The sequence below is a fragment of the Octopus bimaculoides genome, chromosome 3, assembly GCF_046866305.1.
Source record: "Octopus bimaculoides isolate indiv1 chromosome 3, ASM4686630v1, whole genome shotgun sequence".
Classification (NCBI taxonomy): domain Eukaryota; kingdom Metazoa; phylum Mollusca; class Cephalopoda; order Octopoda; family Octopodidae; genus Octopus; species Octopus bimaculoides.
In genome coordinates, this window is record NC_142930.1 from 21205349 (window position 1) to 21225215 (window position 19867).

A 19867-nucleotide genomic window follows, 5' to 3' on the forward strand; every position below is an offset into this window, starting at 1 on the left:
TGGCTTCATTCCTTGCGAGCCTACGCATGTCTTCAGCAGTCACGGCCCATGTTTCACTGCCATGAAGCATGGCTGTTCTTACACATGCATCATACAGTCTGCCTTTTACTCTGAGCGAGAGACCCTTTGTCACCAGCAGAGGTAAGAGCTCTCTGAACTTTGCCCAGGCTATTCTTATTCTAGCAGCTACACTTTCATCTGTGCGTGAGAAGACTCAGCAAGCCAAGTGAGACCTAAATCTAAGGCCTCTGCCAGCCCACTTATGCGTACCTTTCCTTCATTGGACACTAAACTCCGAAAAAGGTAGTACCAAGTTATTCCTATGTTTCCTTTGTCTTATTATTGCACTGTTTCGTGTGCATTCATCAAGATTACGACATTTTAAGAAAATAATGTTAGTTGAAACCATGTCAAATAATGAAACAGGGGTCTTGTCTTTGTCATTCGCATTGCTTTCAATTTTGGGATATTGATGCAACTCTGAATTTTGAATTTGATCAACCAATTATTTTATCTCGTAAATGAAAGAATCTGATGTTATTTGGAATTTAAAGTTGGGAAATTTAGGTAATTTTAGCCAATCAACAGACAGCGTGGTATCAGCAGCTTGTTACCATGACAACCGCATGCTGTGTTGTGATTCACTGTTGCCTGTTGTCTATGTTGATTTTTCTGACTTGATGCTTCGCACCACGAAATTCTTTTCACCCGCATGTTTTGTTTTAATTTTCCTGTGTGTTAACATATTGCATATTTTCCTGTGCTTCTCTGTGTTTCATTGACTCAAATAGCTGGATTTATGATTTCACTAAGTTAATTCTATTCATCAAAATTTAAATTAGGAGAAGGGATATTGTGGAACAGTGAAACTATGGCTGATACAGATAATCTGACATTGTTTTTGAATTCTGCTTGCAAAAACATACAAGATACAGGTATTCTTTGGGGCAAATTCTTTGTTGACGAGTGTTATTCTTACCATAGTTTACAAATCCAAGCATGAAAACATTACTCAACTTTGGAGTTTTGGAGAAGGATGTCCCTTCTTCATACGTGCGCACACACACACACACACACACACACTTATATATTAATGATGTACACAAACACACAACAGGTATATATAATACTGAAATATGCATAAAGTAAACACATGCAACCAATTATATTGATATAACAAATTTTTTAAAAAATGATAAAAAAAATACAAGCAATAAAGAGACAAAAGAAACACTAAGATGATATGTGTTAATTTTATTAGGTTTTATGTTTATTTAGAAATCTACAATGAAATTAGGTATTTCTGTTTATTTACGAAACCTACAATGAACAGGTCAGACGTTAAACTATAAATTTTACTGGGTACAACCTTAAAGTTGACATTGCTCCGCTAAGTGCAGAAAATTTCTGTCTCACTATTGACTAAAAATACCCAGTTTTTTTTTTTGTTTTTAAACATCTGTAACATTTTTCTCCACAACATCATACCTTGAAAGCAATGTGACTGGAAGGCGACATTATTATAGGCGATTTTTAGATTTTTTACTTTTTAAAAAATGCATATTTTGAAAATGCAAAAACCTAGATCCTGAAACAGTTCAACAGACTTAGATCACTACAGAAACATTGCGATAAAAGGTATGAAAACACTTAGAGCCATCAGATAATACGTATCTATGTGTAAATTTTATTTCCTTTTTAGAGGAGTATATGAAAAAATAGTGTAATATTTATGTAGAAAAAGAACATAACTGCTCAAGCAAAATGGGTGTATGCTGCATGTGGGTTAGGAGGGAGTTCATTTGCAAAATCAGATATTACATTTTACATACAATATGTTTAGGAAAGATTCATAGGGTTCCAAATAAAAATCGAGATATAATAAATGTGTATTTTTTTCACTCAGATTTATTGAGTCATGATTACAATATCAAAATGTTGATTAAAAAAATTATCGTTGAGCCAAGAAAGAAGCATGTACTGGCAATATACGTTTTTGCATGTATTTAATTGATTTGGAGATTTCTTACATAATTGAATGAATCAAAAATTAAAAATGATTCCTTGATCCACGAATTCTGATTGGATCCTTGCATCAATTCTTTCACTTTGTTCCACTGTTAGCCATTTTTTCCATGTGTCTACTTTACCTGTAAATATGACAGAAACAGGTATTATGTGGAAAACGGGAAATATGCGTGTATACATACATATGGGAAGGTGCATGGTTTTGTGGTTAGGGCATTCGGCTCAAAATCGTAAGGTTGTCAGTTCAATTCCCAGTGACCAACAAGACACTTTATTTCATGTTGCTCCAAGCCACTCAGCTAGCAAAATGAGTTGTACCTGCATTTCAAAGGGCCAGCATTGTCAAAGTCCGTGTCATGCCGGATCTCCCTGAGAACTACGTTAAGGGTACACGTGTCAGTGGTGTGCTGAGCTACTTGCACGTTAATTTCACGAGCAGGTTGTTCCATTTATTGGATCCACTGGAACCCTCGTTGTCATAACTGACAGAGTGCCAGTTACACACACACACACACACACACACACACACACACACACATGTATATATATACATACATATGTGCGTGTGTGTGTGTGCGTGTAGTATTATTAAGTAAGAAAATGGAGAGTTTCGACATAAACTAATTCATCAATATTTTCATATTGAAGAGATATTTATCAACAATATAATATAATAAACCAGTGTATCTTTGATGAAACAATCACCATAAGTGCAACTATAAATATATATATATATATATATATAAATATATATATATATATATATATATATATATATATATATATATATATATATATATATATATATATATATATATATATATATATATATATATATATAGTTTAAATAAATACACGTACATACACATGCACACACATATATAATCATTCAAAAGAAAAGAAAATAGAGATGTAGCATTTAATAAGATTTTATTATCTACAAAAATTAAACATTGTCTCTTACAGCTGTTTCAACTAAGCCTAAAAATATTGAATAGCAATTATTAAAATCATTATACTAGACAAAATCTCTTCAGAGGAGTAGAAAAAAAAAATACTATTAGGTTTTTATGTGTTGTATTTTAGAATCATCACAACATTTAGAAGCATCACTGCAGACTGCTGTGAAGATTCTAAAATACAACACATAAAAACCTAACTTTTTCTACCCCTCTGAAGAGATTTTTGTTGTCTAATATAATGATTTTAATAATTGCTATTTAATCTTTTTAGGCTTAATTCAAACAGCTGTAAGGGACTTTTTTTGTTTTAGATTTTGCAGATCATAATATTTTATTAAATGCTATATCTCCATTTTCTTATTTTCATTTAAACAATTATAAACTATGGTTTACATATAAACCTATTGCTTTATGAATATTATTATTCACATCAAATATTAGGCATTGAACCAGTAATTCATTGGATGATACCATCCCTTAATGAGAGAGAGAGAGAGAGAGAGAGAAAATATGAGGGGTTTGGTTCACTGATGATCTAAACCAATAGGTATGCTGTGTAAGTGCTATGATTGGTCATCCGTTAGTTTCCAAGCTTACAGATGAAACTGGATTTAGGGATCCGTAGTAGGCTTTCAAGTCAACAGGTATATATTAAAGGAGAAAGAAAACAAAACTAAGGCTGGACAAGCGTCTCAGGTTCTTTAAAATATTTAATTAAAGGTGAATCAAAAAAGGAGATGCAGAATTAATTAATATTGTACAGTTGTTTCTTGGATATCCCAGGTAATGGGTCAACACCTTCATACACTGGGTATTCTGTCATCAGAGGCAGGGTATGCTGGAAAGTTCCAGACAGTGAATTCACAGTATATAGAAGAATAAAGAAAGAATAATAAAGTTCACAGCTATTCTTGTTCTGGAGCATATACTCTTTTACTCTTTTACTTGTTTCAGTCATTTGACTGCAGCCTAACCCTAACCCTAACCCTAACCACCTTTTTTTTTTAGTCGAGCAAATCGACCCCAGGACTTATTCTTTGTAGGCCTAGTACTTATTCTATCGGTCTCTTTTGCCGAACCACCAAGTTACGGGGACGTAAACACACCAGCATCGGTTGTCAAGCGATGTTGGGGGGACAAACACAGACACACAAACATACGCACACACACACACACACACACACACACACACACACACACATATTTATATATATATATATATACATATATACGACGGGCTTCTTTCAGTTTCCGTCTACCAAATCCACTCACAAGGCTTTGGTCGGCCCGAGGCTATAGTAGAAGACACTTGCCCAAGGTGCCACGCACTAGGACTGAACCCGGAACCATGTGGTTGGTAAGTAAGTTACTTGCCACACGGCCACTAGTCCGTATTTCCGTGAAGGTAAACCCAGGCAGTAATTTGAATGATGCTTTCAGATTGATGGAATAAATCTAGTAGTTAGCATGTAAGGAAAAACGATCTGCATGAGTATATAATAAAAAAGACAGTTAGATAGACCAAGGTGTCATGACAGACAGGTGGATCAGAGAGAAAATGGGATTGGGTGGGGGTTGTAAGTGAGTGAAGAGAAGAGTAAAAAGAAAAAGAAAGAGAAGATAGTAGAAATGAAAGGAAAAAAAAGAGGCATTGGAGAGGCGATGCCTACCCTATGCTCAGATAAATTTTTTTCACAAATTATAGTGTGGCTTACAATGCATTGCTTACTAGTGCTTTTTAATTGGACTGAATTATTATTTTCTTAAGTATCACCATTACAGGTATTTATACTCCAGTGAAAATAAGATGCCAATTTGTAAATAAATGAAATCCTTGAAACCATCAGTGTACACACACACACACACGCACACACACAGTCGTATATGTATGTATGTATGTACTCACACGTGGCTACTCGCATAGGTACACCATAATCTATACACACACACAGATGAGGGTTGATTCATATGAGAAAGAAAGTGAGCAAAATAATATGATCATTTGCTTATCGGGAAATTTGTAAACACAATTTTTTATTTCATTTTATTCTTTTTTAAGATAATCAAACCAAATGTTCATCATTTCGAGCCACTCACTCAATGAGTATTTCTGCCAAATATGGTGAAAATTCGTTCAGCCATTTTCCAGTCATTTGTGACTATTAAAGGGTAATTAAATAGATAAATGAATTTTTGGCTCAGCGTGGTCAGAAAGAATGTTTAACTTTAGTTCAGTGGTTGGTAAAGAGAGCTAAAATGCTAGAAATAGATGCCTAACTTTAAGAGAGGAAATATATATATATATTTGGCAGGAATGGCAACAAAAGAAAGAAAGAGACCGCGATATTATGCAAATAGAGGAATGTATCAGTAAAGATATGTGACACTTATTCAGTAGCCATGATAAAACTCCGAGTTTCCGATGCCCGGGCGGGGTTCCACTCCAACCATCTCTTCAGTTATCCATTCTACCAGCACACCGCCTTTATACTGTGACAAACAATGCTAAGAGGAAATAAAATATGGTCCTTACAGAGTTAGAAATATCGTTTGTAAATTCTTTTAAAAGTTTTATAAACCAGTGCCTGGAACTGAGTTTAATATTAGGAGCTCGAAGCAGTAACTAACCATGAGAATGGTCAATGCTTAAAAGTGTGGGTAGTGTGAAAACCAGCAACATCCCATAATGCCATTTGGGAAGGGAGTAAAACAAGGGATACTGGTGGGAACGGAAACTCAGATAGGTAGATAAATATAAGTATATATATATATATATAATTATGGGCATAGAAAAATTTTCTGGCCTGTATGCTGAAAATAGACTCTAAATCGTCTCACCACTTTAAAAATCACGAAGTTATACACGTGTTGAAATCGAGGGAGCAAGCTAACAGCAATTAATAACAATATAGATAGCCTTGAATTAGTTAATTCCTGGATTTGCCCAATGGCTTTTCCTCATTAGCCAAGTATACACAAAGAAAATAAATGAGATATTTATACATACCCACAGGAAACCAAACGCAAAGCTATAAATACATACGAATGCCCCAACAAATTTTGCAGCTTATCTCAGCACATGTGACTCCCCCCACCTCCAACCCAAGTTTGGGATAGTAGCACTTGCTGTAGACCCACCAGCAGGAGTCGACTTGCCCACAATGGGATCACCTTATGTAGCCATCTTGAGAATCGGATTTGGTCACCTGCCCAGTCACCACTAGAGACCGACGCGCTGTGGTTTCATCCCTCTTGGTGACCGTTGAGCTGTTACAGACCCGCCGCAGTCAGGGACTAACAAAAACACGTTCCTAATGTTAGCTAATTCAGGGATATCTATATTGTTATTAATTGCCGTTAGCTTACTCCCTCGATTTCAACATGTGTGTAACTTTGTGGTTTTTAAAGTGGTGAGATGATTTAGCATCTATTTTCAGTATATAGGCTAGAAATTTTTTCCATATAATTATAATTATACATATGATTTCACTTTAATCAGTTTATTTTTTATATGCTGGCCACTGATAAATTTTTTTTTTTAAGTTTTATTCTTTACCTTTATTATTATTATTATTATCATTATTATTATTATTATTATTAATATTATATAGACACACACACAAACACAGAGAAGGAAAAAGTAGGAATAACTCTACAGAGATAGAACAGAACAGGACGGGTGAAACAAAAAAGTAATTTAAAAAATGTTACAGATAAATAGATATGAACGAGTGGAAAATTCGATAGGATAAACTGATTCCAAGGAAGATGGACAGTAGAAAAAAAACTACAATGATATAAAGATAAATGAATGCTAGAATTGAAGGAGAGGTATGTGAATAGAGAAAAAGATAGAGGTAGTTATTTAAGTGATAACAGTAGACAAATAGAAAGGGTAACTTAAAGAAATAAAAATGAACATATAAGTTTATATATACACAGAGAGAGAATGATTGCTATGGAGGATAGATAGTGAGGCAGATAGGAAACAAAAAAGAACAAAAGTACGTAAGAGAGATACAGTAGAAAATAACAAAGACAAAGCAATGGAAGGAAGAAAAGACATATATCCATAAAGTATAAAATGGATTTGAATCCGAGCCGTATCCCCAGGAAGCAATTCTGCGACACTCAGCAATCAATTATATTTACATAGATGGGTTATCGTTTAGAAGAAAAACGTCCATACAAGAGTTGAAAATACTGATCAAGTATATTAAACAAAGTATGGATACAATAAACCAGTGACTGGATGTTATGGTATTATTTTTTTCTCAGGTGGCAAACTGGAAGAATCGTTAGCGCACTGGGCAAAATACTTGGTGTCATTTCGTCTGCTACTACGTTCTGAGTTCAAATTCCGGCGAGGTCGACTTTGCCTTTCATCCTGTCGGGGTCAATAAATTAAGTACCAGTCAAGTATTGGGCTTGATGTAATCGACTATCCCCCTCCCCTCAAATTGCAGGCCTTGTACCTATAATAGAAAGAAATATTTTTATCTCTTTTGCAGTTCAATACATCCAGGAGAAACACAGGCTGTGAAATTCCAGAATGGGGATATTCTGGAGAAAATGGCCAGAGCATAATGGCGAGGACAAAGCGGAAGGTTACTCGAGGTGAAAATGTACGTGCGTCTCCGATGTCTGAATGGTACAGGTGCAAAGCAATCAGCATCAAAGATCGGAAGCCATTATAAAAGTGAAAGAAAAGACAGAGAATGAAGACAGTACACCTGCTGACTAATGGTTGGAGCGTTTTGTTGTGGCTTGAATTCCATTTAGTCGAGTGACTTTTCGTTAATGTCTTCTAGGACACATATGTGCATAGCAACAGCACAATCCCAAATGTAGGAACATTTTCTATTGTGGGACTCACTCCTTCGTAATTGTGAGTCCTAGCATTTGGAGCGACAGTGAGGGTTCTAGCTGAGTGCTACTCTTGTTTAATTGGTGTGCCATGCGGTCCTGTTTCCTTCATATGAGTAGTGCTTGGATCACTATAGCATAGAGTAATAGCAAAAATTAGCTTCTACCAGGACTAGATATGTGTCTTAGACTTTATAGAAATTAAACTACTAGAAAGTTTGATCAAATAAAATATGAATATAATTACCAGAATGGAAGACAGTACCGCCATCTTTGAGTGAATCTTTGGGTAAATACGAACTAACAAGTTTTTTCTCGGATTTCATTTTATCAAATGAACACATATCAGCAATATCCTTTGTAAGTTGGTCAGGAATTGTTTTCTCCAAGAATTTAGCAACACGTGACACTGCTTTGGGTATATCCTGTTGAGGAGAAATAATAAAGTGAAATTGCGAAATTTTCAGTATTTAACATAAAAATATTTTCTTATACAAGTACAACAATCTCTCTGACTAATACGTTAAAAAAATGGGGTAGGCAGGTGAAGGAGGATATTCTTTGTGGTAATTATACTTTATTAATCGGAATTATTTAAAAGCAAAACTTCATAAGTATGATGTCATTGTTCATTTCTTTTGTGTGTGTGTGTATACTTGAGAAACTAACATATGAAATAAATTATAATAAAATTAACACAATTAAAGCAAATATTAATGTGTAATTACCGCTTTGATTTCTTCATAAGTTATGATAAGTGCATTTGGGTTATCTTTACATAGAGCATACATTTCCTGAACATATTTAAAGTAATCATCCCAAGGTACTGGAAAATTAAAAGAATAAATTGAAAACATGTCTGTGTAATAACTTTCAAAAGAATAGCCAACCTCTTTGTTAAATTAAACTATAAATACAATGCAATGTTTAAAACGAAAATATATTTAGCATCTTTTTTTTTTTTTTGTTGAAGAAGGGGGCACAAAATTTTATATTTTACAGACGATTATAGAGGGAATTTATTAAATTTATATTTTCATTAGTGTATATAAGATAGATATTTGCAAAGTCTTATTGATGGCATCTCTGTGCATACAACAGAGGTGATTGATAATAGGTAAAAAAATTTTATAAAAATATGAACTTTCAGATATAATGCATTGAAAATCTCAGAACGTTGTATTTAATTTGTCCTAAGTTAAGATGAGATCAGAATATACTTTGGTTTTCACCCTCAAAATCGATAAAATGTGCTCTAGTCACATACTTCCACTGATATAATCTAAAATATATTAATTGAAGGAAAAGACTCGACTTGATGTGTATTTTATGACCAGATAGAAAATATCAATAAGAGAATATAAAATAAAAAGTGTTGAGAGAATATGAGACAAGCATTAGAATCCACAAAGAAAAGATTCTTGGGTGTGGTGCTAAACTGAAAAGAAAAAGATTGTTGCTTTTGAATGTGAATTTCTAGTTTAAACTGAAATCGAATACATAAATATCAAAGCTGGATGCTCATTTTGTGTTTCATCTGCAGACGCTTCACTACTACATCTATGAAGGTTAGATGCAGTCCAAAAATCTTTTAATCACTATCTGAGAAGAACATCTATGTTCTAAGAAGGATGACTAGGAATATGTAAGATAAACGTCTAAGGTTGCGCTTATACATCTAGGTTGAATGTCATTATTGGTACATGACTTTGATTGTGACTAGATCTATGTTAAGATATAATGATATATTTGTAGATGCATGGCTTTGTGAGATACAGGCAAAAATAATATAGTGGGATAACTAATTTCATTTCCCTTTTACACCTGAACAAGAGTATGAAACAAACTTTCAGATATCTTTTCTTCTGAAGGCCAGTGAAGCTAATTAAGTTATCGAACCGCTTTAGTAGTACTAGCAGTAGTGGTAGTAACAATAACTTTATAGGCTTACCTTCTCCTTGCATCCAAAGGTCAAAATAGCTTAGAAAATCTCCTTTGTAGTTCAACAAATTAACGTCTAATATATGTCTGTAGAACGACACCAGCATAGCTTTCGGGTTGCGGTTGAGGAATATCATTTTATGATCCTTTAGCAATTCTTGAGGCAGAAGTTCAGGAGGAAGGTGCGTGTTCAAGAGTCGAGGGGATTCAATGGAATCTAGCTTTTCAAATGGTGACCAATCTAACAGTAAGTCTTCTTTTAGCAAGGAAACCCTTTCAGTGCTTCCTTTCAATATCATATTAACGATTTCAAACATCCAATGCGATCCTGAAATGTGATATACAATCCTAGTTATTAAAACAAATGTATAAATGGATAAATATGAATCTCTCTGACGACCTAAGACAGTAGTAAGGAATAGTTGCTTCTATTTGGTGATCAGAGATATTGGTTTACGGAAATTAAATCTAATATTTCAATAGTTAAAGAATAATTGTTGTGCGTTCGAGATTTCTCCAATTATAGAATTAAATGAATTTGTAAAATTAAAAGGTTTGCAAAATTAAGTGAGTAATAAGGCTGTGAATGCTGAAAAAGAAATCCTATGTTATTGCGAAACGTGATTTAATGTTCAGTGTCTAAATTACACTTGTCAGAAATGAAATCATGGAATTGATTTATTTGTCTATATACTTCCGTGCGCAACATGAGCACATAAAAGAGTCCTGGAGCACACACACTCACACACACACACACACACAGAACACACGCACATGCACACATGCAAGCACGTACACATACCCGACCACTCAAACATAAATGTATATGAATTCTGATGCATTACACCAGCAACACAAGTGCCTCAATGTCAGCACAAACTGTCTTTACTTTTTACCTTTCAAAAGCAGGCTAAGAAACATAGTGCAGGCATATCAATTAGGAGAAGCTGTCATCCAGACTTCTATATAATGTTTATAGCTGGAAGACTCCGGTGTATTTGACAAAAGCCATATTACAATAACAACACAGCACCTAAACTCATGATTTCACTAGATTTGTTTGTTGAGCTGGCAGTGACTTGAAAAGGTAATTTGGAGTAGAAACATGGAAGTACTACAACACATTGTTTTCAAAGACAATACATTTCATGCAGTCTTGCAACACATGATCATTGTCCACAATTATTAGAAGCAAAAAATTATTGTGTTTGTCCCTCAGTCTCTCTAATTATTAATACTAATATCAGGTGAAAGTGCTTATCCCACTTAAACATATCTCCATACCATATGTATAGGACAATTTTGAAGAGACGTTCTGTGAAAATAAGATACAGTTTCAGACCTAATATAAAAGTGATGATCTTCAGTAAACCCATCCAGCGAGTAAATCTAAATTACTCATGCAAAAATGCAGGCTCTTGTCCTTTAAATAAGGCTGTATCAAAAGTCGATAGTGTAAAAACTAGTGTTAACTCAAACATGCCAAGAGAAACGATCAAAACGAATAGAGGCAGAGGCATGTGTGTTGGAGTATTTCATCAGCATCGTCATCGTCGTTGTCGTTGTTGTTTAATGTCTGCTTTCCATTATGGCATTGGTTGGACGGTTTGAACTGAGGGCTGGTGAGCCAGGAGGCTGCACCAGGCTCCAATCTGATTTGGCAGAGTCTCTACAGCTGGATGCCCTTCCTAATGCCAACCACTCCGAGAGTGTAGTGGGTGCTTTTTACATGCCACCAGCACGAGGGCCAGTCAGGTGGTACTGGCATCGGCCACGCTTCAATGGTGCTTGTAACATGCCACCGGCACGGGCGCCAGTCAGGCGGCACTGGCAACGACCACGCTCGAATGGTGATTTTTACGTGCCACAGGCACGGGAATCAGTCAGGCAGCACTGGCATCAGCTACTATTGAATGCTGCTTTTTACATGTCACCAGCATGGGAGCCAGTCAGGTGGCACTGGCATCGGTCACGCTCGAATGGTGCTTTTTATGTGCCAACAGCATGGGTGCCAATTGGGCGGTACTGTCAACGGCCATGACAATGACTTCACTTGCTTCAACAGGTCTTCGCAAACGCAGTTTATTGCTCAATGATTGAAGGGTACTATTAAATGGGCTGGTTATGCTGCTGCGCTGGCATAGGCCACGGTTACCGTCTCACCTGGCTTGTCGGGTCTTCTTAAGCACAGCATATCTCCGAAGGTCTCCGTTACTTGTCATCGTTTCGGTGAGGCCCAATGTTCGAAGGTTGTGCTTTACCATCTCATCTCAGGTCTTCTTAGATCTACTTCTTTCACAGGCTCCCTCTACTGCTAGGGTGTGACACTCTTTCACACAGCTGTCCTCATCCATACGCAACACATGACCATATATATATATATATATATATATATATATATATATATATATATGTGTGTGTGTGTTCTTTAAAATAGATAAAATGATCATCCCGAAATACAACAATATCTGTTTCAACACACGAGTTCACATCAGGAATCTTGCAAAACGAATTGATAAACAGATATATATATAATATTAAGGATTCTGGAGAAAATCGGGTGCTCAAATGATATACACCAGGTTGGGCTGAATTAACCTGTAAGCACCATCTTTAGTTGAATAGATTTACTGGGTACTGAAGTACATTCAGCAAAATATTCAGGTTGTGCACACAGACAATTTAACCCTTATGAGTATTTAACACCCTAGGTGTGTTTGGTATACTCTAGGATGTCCCATGGGTTGTGAATACCTTTTGGTATATTATAAGCAAATATGCCCAGTATGGAACCATGCAGTTGGGAAGCAAACTTCAGCCACACCTCGCTTGCAGTGTGTACAATAGTAAAACGTAAGATCAAATTAGTTCTACAAAATAATGATTTTCATTTACGAAACGTTATGAAAGGATGCAGTCGCTGGAACTAAATTTACTGTCAGAAAAACTGTCACTGATTGGGCACCAGTTCTGCAGAGACAACTGCATATATCTTATCACACAACATCCAGTACAGTATTTTTGGTATGGACTTACAGAAGGCACTTTTTATGGTACTAAGAATAAACCGAAATCCATTTTCTTGAGAGGAAGTACAATAAAGGTAGGACAAAAATACGATCATTCTAAATAACATTCCACCAGGAATACAAATTGTATTTGATGAGTGGTGAACTTATAATGGTATACAAAATATACAGGAGGAAATATATCACCGTAGTATCTGTACTTGTACAGCACATACAACATTTTGCAGGTCCACCCGATGAAATTTATTTTATCTAATATATATTTGTAAAAAGAGTGGACGTTGTCTCATACAGTTATGCAGGCAAAAGTGTTAGTAAATGCGGTCGGATTGAGCTTGTAAAAGGTTGATAGTTGCAATAGAGACATTACAAGCTGAAAATTTGCACACCTATGAGGAACAGACTGAGGACCATGCATGGCAAATTTGAGTTTGCTCAATTGAAAGGTTTGGCTTTGACAAGTGTTTGTGGATTTTGACAGGTGTTTGCGTCCTCTCTTTCTATACACAACAGCCTTTCTTCCTCAATCTCTTTCTTTCCTCCCTTTCCTTCACTTTGTCTCTAGAACGGAATCTAACAGCTTCTACTCTCTCCGTCTTCCCTATCTCCCTGTCACTCTTCCTCTCCCCGCCTCTCTCTCTGTAAGTTTAGCTGACGTTGAGATTTAGCCACTTTTCATTTGAGTTGAATCTTCTCTTGGTGACTGCAATTTTTGCTGTTGATTTCTCTTGGATGATTTAATGCTTAATGATGCATTTTGTTTTTGTAAAGAATTGCAAATTCATGATACGTAAAAAATCACAGACTATTTTCTCTTCAATATTAGCGCTATATTTTACATGTCTGCCCTTTTATTGTGCCTTTTTAAAAATAATTTTATTTTATAAAGCATTTCAAAATCAAGAAACCTTAATAATCTCAGAACATTTTCTTTCTAACATTACCATTTAACACTCAATGAATGCATAAATTTTATATTGAGCCTCCTTATTTAAAAGACTTCTTCCTCTCAGTTATTCGGTTTTCAACCAAAAATACTTTTACATACAGTTGTTTAGTATTTAACATAAACTAATTTTATAATGCTTATATAGTATCGTTATACAATATTTCCAACTGAAAATGCCCAGTGTATTCTCTCAAAAGAAATAGAGCCCTTAAATGGCAAAGAAGGGAGACGCATGCACACGTTCGTTTTTTTACCGATTTCTTTCTTTATTTTCATTCTATTAAATGCTGAAAACTTAAATTCTGCTTGAAAAATTTTGTTGCCAAGTTAATCAATTCAGTTTCTTTTTAATTTCTTCATTAGTGATTTAAAATTATATACAAACTTTAATACTACGCAATTTTTAACTTGCACATCAATGAGAACTTTACTTTGCTGTAAATACACTGTCACCTTCTACATTTACAGCTTCTATTATTATCATTATAAATCAACTTGGATGGCAAATTTGCCTTCATATCTACGTTAAAGATAGTTTTTCCATTAGCATGCTGAATAAAATGCCCAGACACGTCTTATAGATCCCATCTATGTCGTCTATTGTTTTTTCTGCCAATCAGGCGACCTCTCTTACTAACCAGAGCAATCAAAGCCAAAGCGCATGTAGTGATTTGCAGGCACGTTTTCTACCGACATCCACTGTTATTTTCCGTCTGACAAATGTTGAAAGCCGAGTTTATCAATTCAATTTTTTAAAATTTCTCCATATTTGAGTTCAACTTTCATACAAACCCTCATGCTCTGCATTTTAAAATATTTTTGCAGTAAATAAACCATCGCGAAGCTGCAGAAAGACAGGCGGATTGCTTTAGTGGTTACCTCAAGTGGTATTGCGGCAACACTGTTACATGGCGGTCGTACGGCACACTCCGCATTCTAATTGCCTATGGACCTTGCAAAGAAGGAGAATCCTACATGCAAAATAAATCATGGCAACTCAAAAGGAAAACTTCTTTGTGATTGCTGTCTAATCATTTGGGATAAGGCTACAATGAGTTACAAAGTGACCTTTGAGGCTTTAGACCGAACTCTCGAAGACTTGCATCGAAATTAACACATAATGGGTAGAGCAACGGTAGTGATGGCTGGCAATTTTCGTCAGACACTTCCTGTAATCACTAGAGGCACTAGAGCTGACGATGTTAATAAATGCATCAAGTCATCCTACCTATGGCAATATGTCCAGAAACTAAACCTGACTACTAACATGAGAGTGCATGTGAATGGTGATACAGACTCTGTGGATTTCTCAAAACTCTTACAGGAAGTTAGTAATGGAGCTACACCTGGAATTGATGAAGAGCACATCCGTCTGCCATTTGAGAACTTTGTGTCATCTGTTTTCCCAGACTTCGAAGCATGATTCCTTGATCACAACTGGCTGCAAGAGAGAGCTATTTTAGCACCACATAATGTCACCGTTGACGCAATGAATCAACACCTGCTTGATCAGATTCTAGGAGATGATGTCTCATTCAAGTCAATTGACACCAACAAAAGCACAGACGATTCCGTCATCTACCCTATTGAATTCTTCAACAGCCAACTACCTCCATATTTTTTCCAAGGCATTGTAAGTGCAGTCGTATTATACTGTTTCAGTTTTGTGCAGAGACCTGATTTGTGTTTTGTGTTTTTTTTTTCCAGCATTTTCCCGTCATTCTTTGCTCTTCACATCTGCATCCGTGAGGTTTCTCCAATCACGTCTCAAAGACTGTTTAAACATTTGGCATGCTTTTTTTCATTACTAATTTTTAATAAAATTTTCGTTGTTTTTTTTTTTTTTGTTTGGAATTCCTCATCTTTAAAATGTGGCCCGAGTAGATACAAAAGAAATCGGGTTATAATACTGAAACAAGTAAAACAATAAAAAAAACTATGCCATTTTAATCCCGAGCAAGGATGGGTTTCTCTGTTAGTCTGAAAAGGGCGGACTTTGTCTCACACGCAGTTGTGCAGGCAAAAGTTAGTAAATGTGGTTAGATTGACCTGAAAATTTGCACAACGATGTTAAATGTGGTGAGGAGTTTACATGGCAACTTTGAGTTTGCTCAATTGAAAGGTGTGGCCTCTAGATAAAAGTCTTCATCTTTAAAATGGTTTCGATTCTCAGACCGGGCGTTGTGAGTGTTTATTGAGCGAAAACACCTAAAGCTCCGCGAGGCTCCGGCAGGGGATGGTGGCGAACCCTGCAGTACTCTTTTACCACAACTTTCTCTCACTCCTACTTCCTGTTTTTGTTGTGCCTGTAATTCAAAGGGTCATCCTTTTCACATCGTGTCACGCTGAATATCCCCGAGAACTACGTTAAGGGTACACGTGTCTGTGGAGTGCTCAGCCACTTGCACGTTAATTTCACGAGCAGGTTGTTTCGTTCATCGGATCAACTGGAACCCTTGATGTCGTAAGCGACGGAGTGCCAACAACAACAACAACAACAACAATGGTGGGTTAGTTTTGGGTAAAATGAGAAGGGTGCAATAGTATTAGTGTGAGAGAAATGAGGTGATATAGGGAGAGTGACTGATATCAGGGAGGGAGAGAACTGAGTAGTGTGAGCGACAAATATGGAATGGCAGTGTGATGATAACGTTTATAAAACTGTCATTCTGGAACATATGCGCTTTCAATCAGTTTACAAAGCCAAGTCGTAACAGACAGACGATAACTAATGAAAACAGTGTGCGCGTGCGTGCGTGTGTGTGTGTGTGTGTGTGTGTGTGTGTGTGTGTGTGTGTGTGTGTGTGTGTGTGTGTGTGTGTGTGTGTGTGTGTGTGTGTGTGTGTGTGTGTGTGTGCGTGCGTGCGTGCGTGCGTGTGTGTGTGTGTGTGTGTGTGTGTGTGTGTGTGTTTGTTACATGCTGTCTGCTTTAAGAAAGAGAATAATTGAGATCAAAGGTTCATTCAATTAACATATATACACATACATTTACGACATTACACACACGAATGGAAGTAACTTAATCCTAAAACAACTATATTTGTGATTAAACCAAACTCATTACTTTTCCTCGCCCCCTCCCTACTTACCCTTTCTTAACTCTTCGAAACCCCAGTGTTGAATGGTGGCAGCTGATGAAGGAAATGTTCTATATGTGGCCTGTGTGTTTTCTGTACTTGTTTATCATTTTGTCTACGTTTTGTTTGCAATGTCCTGTTCCCAGATATGCATCTATATATACAGGTAGATGTAAGTATGTGCATACATGTACGTATATATGCATATACTCATTTATTATTTGTATTATATATATATATATATATATATATATATATATATATATATATATATATATATATATATATAAAGACACATACACATACATCTTTCATATCACTTTATTTTCTCGGGATCTATTTTAAAACGGGGGCACCAGTTTTCATTTATGTTTAATGTAGTGTTTTTGGTACCGAAAGACTTTCAAACTTCGTATACTTATCTATTTTGTGTTATAGAGCAGAAGAAAATTTTTGTATTCGGATTTATTTCATGTAAAAAATTGTCTTATTTCGATAATTTCTACTAATCACTGACGTCTATTCAGTTGAAAACAGTTTGCGCTGTAACGGTGTATATCGTATTAATCCCCTAACCCTAACTAGACTGTTAACCGTAACCGTAACCCTAACCCTAACCCTAAAACTAACCCTAACTCGAGAATCCGAACTCTAAAATTGTTACACACATAGATACGCACATCTCTCCCCTTCTCCTCTCTCCCCTCCCCCTCTCTCCCACCCACCCCGCTTTTTTCATATTACGCTCTTTCTTGTTCTGCCGAAGGTCAGCATCTGAAGTTTGGGTTTCGTGTTAGCACTTAGGATTACAATTTTGAGTTAAGGTAGGGATTACGTCTAAGCAGAAACTGTAAAAGGATTCTAAAGATTTGAATTTTGTGTACAATTTTGTAACAGAATTGAACTTGTATACGTTTGGAATTTGTGGAACATGGTGAAGAAGATGGGGAGAAAAAAGCTGTTGGGGCTAATGATACAGTTACCGCCGTTCGAGTCGGGGGTTGGTCGAGTCAGATGTCGACTGTGTTGACGTTGAAGCGTGATGATGGCTGTATGTGTGTTGTTCGTGATGGTAATAACAAACAAATGAGTAGAAGTGAGTGCCAGAGGTGGTGTATGTGTTGGTATTGGCAACGAAGGTGTTGGTATTGAAGTCAATAATTATTATGGTTAATCTGAAAAAGTAGAACTAGCCGAGAAGGGTATAAAGCCGAAAACGATAAGTCACATGAACTCGAATACACACGCATACACTCAGGGGCATCCCAGCAGCTACACAAGACAGTTGTAAGTCAAAAGTTTCAACATATGTACAAACATCATTTATACCCATATACATACATACGCAAGTACACGCAGACACGTAAAAATCCTCACACACGCAAGGGAAGAAATAGATAAAAAGGGAATAAATAAAAATAGAGAAATATATTCATCTTTACAAAACTAAGTAAATATAGGATAACAAAGTGCATGAAGGGTACATAGAGTATGTTGAATAGAAATATGTAAATAAATTACACAAACACAAACAAATAGTACACGTATGAACGTCATACAGAGACATGCAATCATACCCTGGCTACAATGTAAAAATATTTTGCCTAACAATAAGCGATATAATAAAATCTGACCGGCTGCAGGATAGGAAAACATCAAAATATCATCTGGTCTGATTTTCACCATATGTAGTTTGGATAAAGCTGAAACTGCAATGTCGAATTTCATAATATTGTGTCCTTTATATTGATAAACTGATAAAGGTTCTCCATCTTTGCCGAAGTATTGTTTAAAATTACTTTCAATTTCCTTTTTTATTTCTTCAGGGTTCATTTCTTTACTCATTGTAGCTGTTAATATCGTTCTAGTTATTGTAACCACTTAGTTAACTCGTGAAAACAAAATCCTAATCGGTTTCTTTAGCTTTCCTTGAGCATGTGGCAAATTTGCTGCTCTGTTAAGTACTTATAATGCATAGATTTTAGGCCTGTCGATTATGCATATGAAATTTAATACTCTCGCTGTCCTAATATAGCAAATATGTTGATCCATGTAGCTAAATTTTATCAGTAAAACTTGGTTTTAGCATATCAAATTTTCTATAGATTACAAGATATTTATTTATAAGTAGCACATATTTCAAAGAGCATTCACACAAATATCAAGTGTAACAATTAGTATGTAGCATATAATGAAATAAAGTTATGGTCATCCACTCTCTCTCTCTCTCTCTCTCCACACATACACACCTCTCACATACACAAAACCACACACACACACACATACACAACACACATACACATATACACACATACACATATACACACATGCACACACACCTCTCACATACACAATACTCACACACGCACGCACGAAAACATACACATACATGCACGCACAAAAAATATACACACACGCGCACACACACACACCCGTACCTAACACTCACAATCCCACACACACACGCCCATCCACACACATACACACACACGCACACACCCACATACACACACACACGCACACACACTTCTCACCAACACTACACACTCACACAGACACGCATACAATCACACACACATGGGCATAAACAACACACGCACATACAATAGCAAACGCACGCACACACACGTACACAGCAACGCACATATACACAACATACACATACACACAAACACACACGCACGCACAAAAACATACACATACACACACGTGCACATACAAGATACACACACACACACGTACACGTACCCAACACCTACAACCCCACACAAACACGAACACACAGATACTCAAAAAAACCGCCTGTTGACCTTCCACCTAACACTGTCTATAAGCATCCACTAACCATTCCTGCTACTAATTCCTTCCACTACGTCATACACACACACACACACAAACACACTAACAGATAAACCACCAAACCATGCACACACACACACACACACACACACACACATACATACATACATACGCACACACACGTTCTGTTATCACACACACACTCGCAGACTCTCG

General features: G+C 36.2%; 1 protein-coding gene across 1 annotated transcript; it reads right to left on the minus strand.

Moving 5' to 3' along the window:
- Window positions 1–1234: 1234 nt before the first annotated feature.
- LOC106884083 (sulfotransferase 1E1) lies at window positions 1235–19009 on the minus strand. Its single transcript, XM_014935302.3, has 5 exons — window positions 18487–19009; window positions 9808–10125; window positions 8585–8682; window positions 8104–8281; window positions 1235–2150 (listed from the first exon to the last, which is right to left on the minus strand). The coding sequence occupies exons 1-5, from the start codon at window positions 18695–18697 to the stop codon at window positions 2044–2046; spliced, it is 912 nt and encodes a 303-aa protein (XP_014790788.1). The 5' UTR covers window positions 18698–19009; the 3' UTR covers window positions 1235–2043.
- Window positions 19010–19867: the final 858 nt, after the last annotated feature.

Excerpts from the sequence above, each read along its gene's own strand:
- LOC106884083 (XM_014935302.3), bottom strand. The coding sequence starts at position 18,697 with ATGAGTAAAGAAATGAACCCTGAAGAAATAAAAAAGGAAATTGAAAGT. Across the intron at positions 8,282-8,584 it reads CTTATGAAGAAATCAAAGCG|GATATACCCAAAGCAGTGTC; the intron begins GTAATTACACAT and ends TCTCCTCAACAG. Across the intron at positions 2,151-8,103 it reads CGGTACTGTCTTCCATTCTG|GTAAAGTAGACACATGGAAA; the intron begins GTAATTATATTC and ends TCATATTTACAG.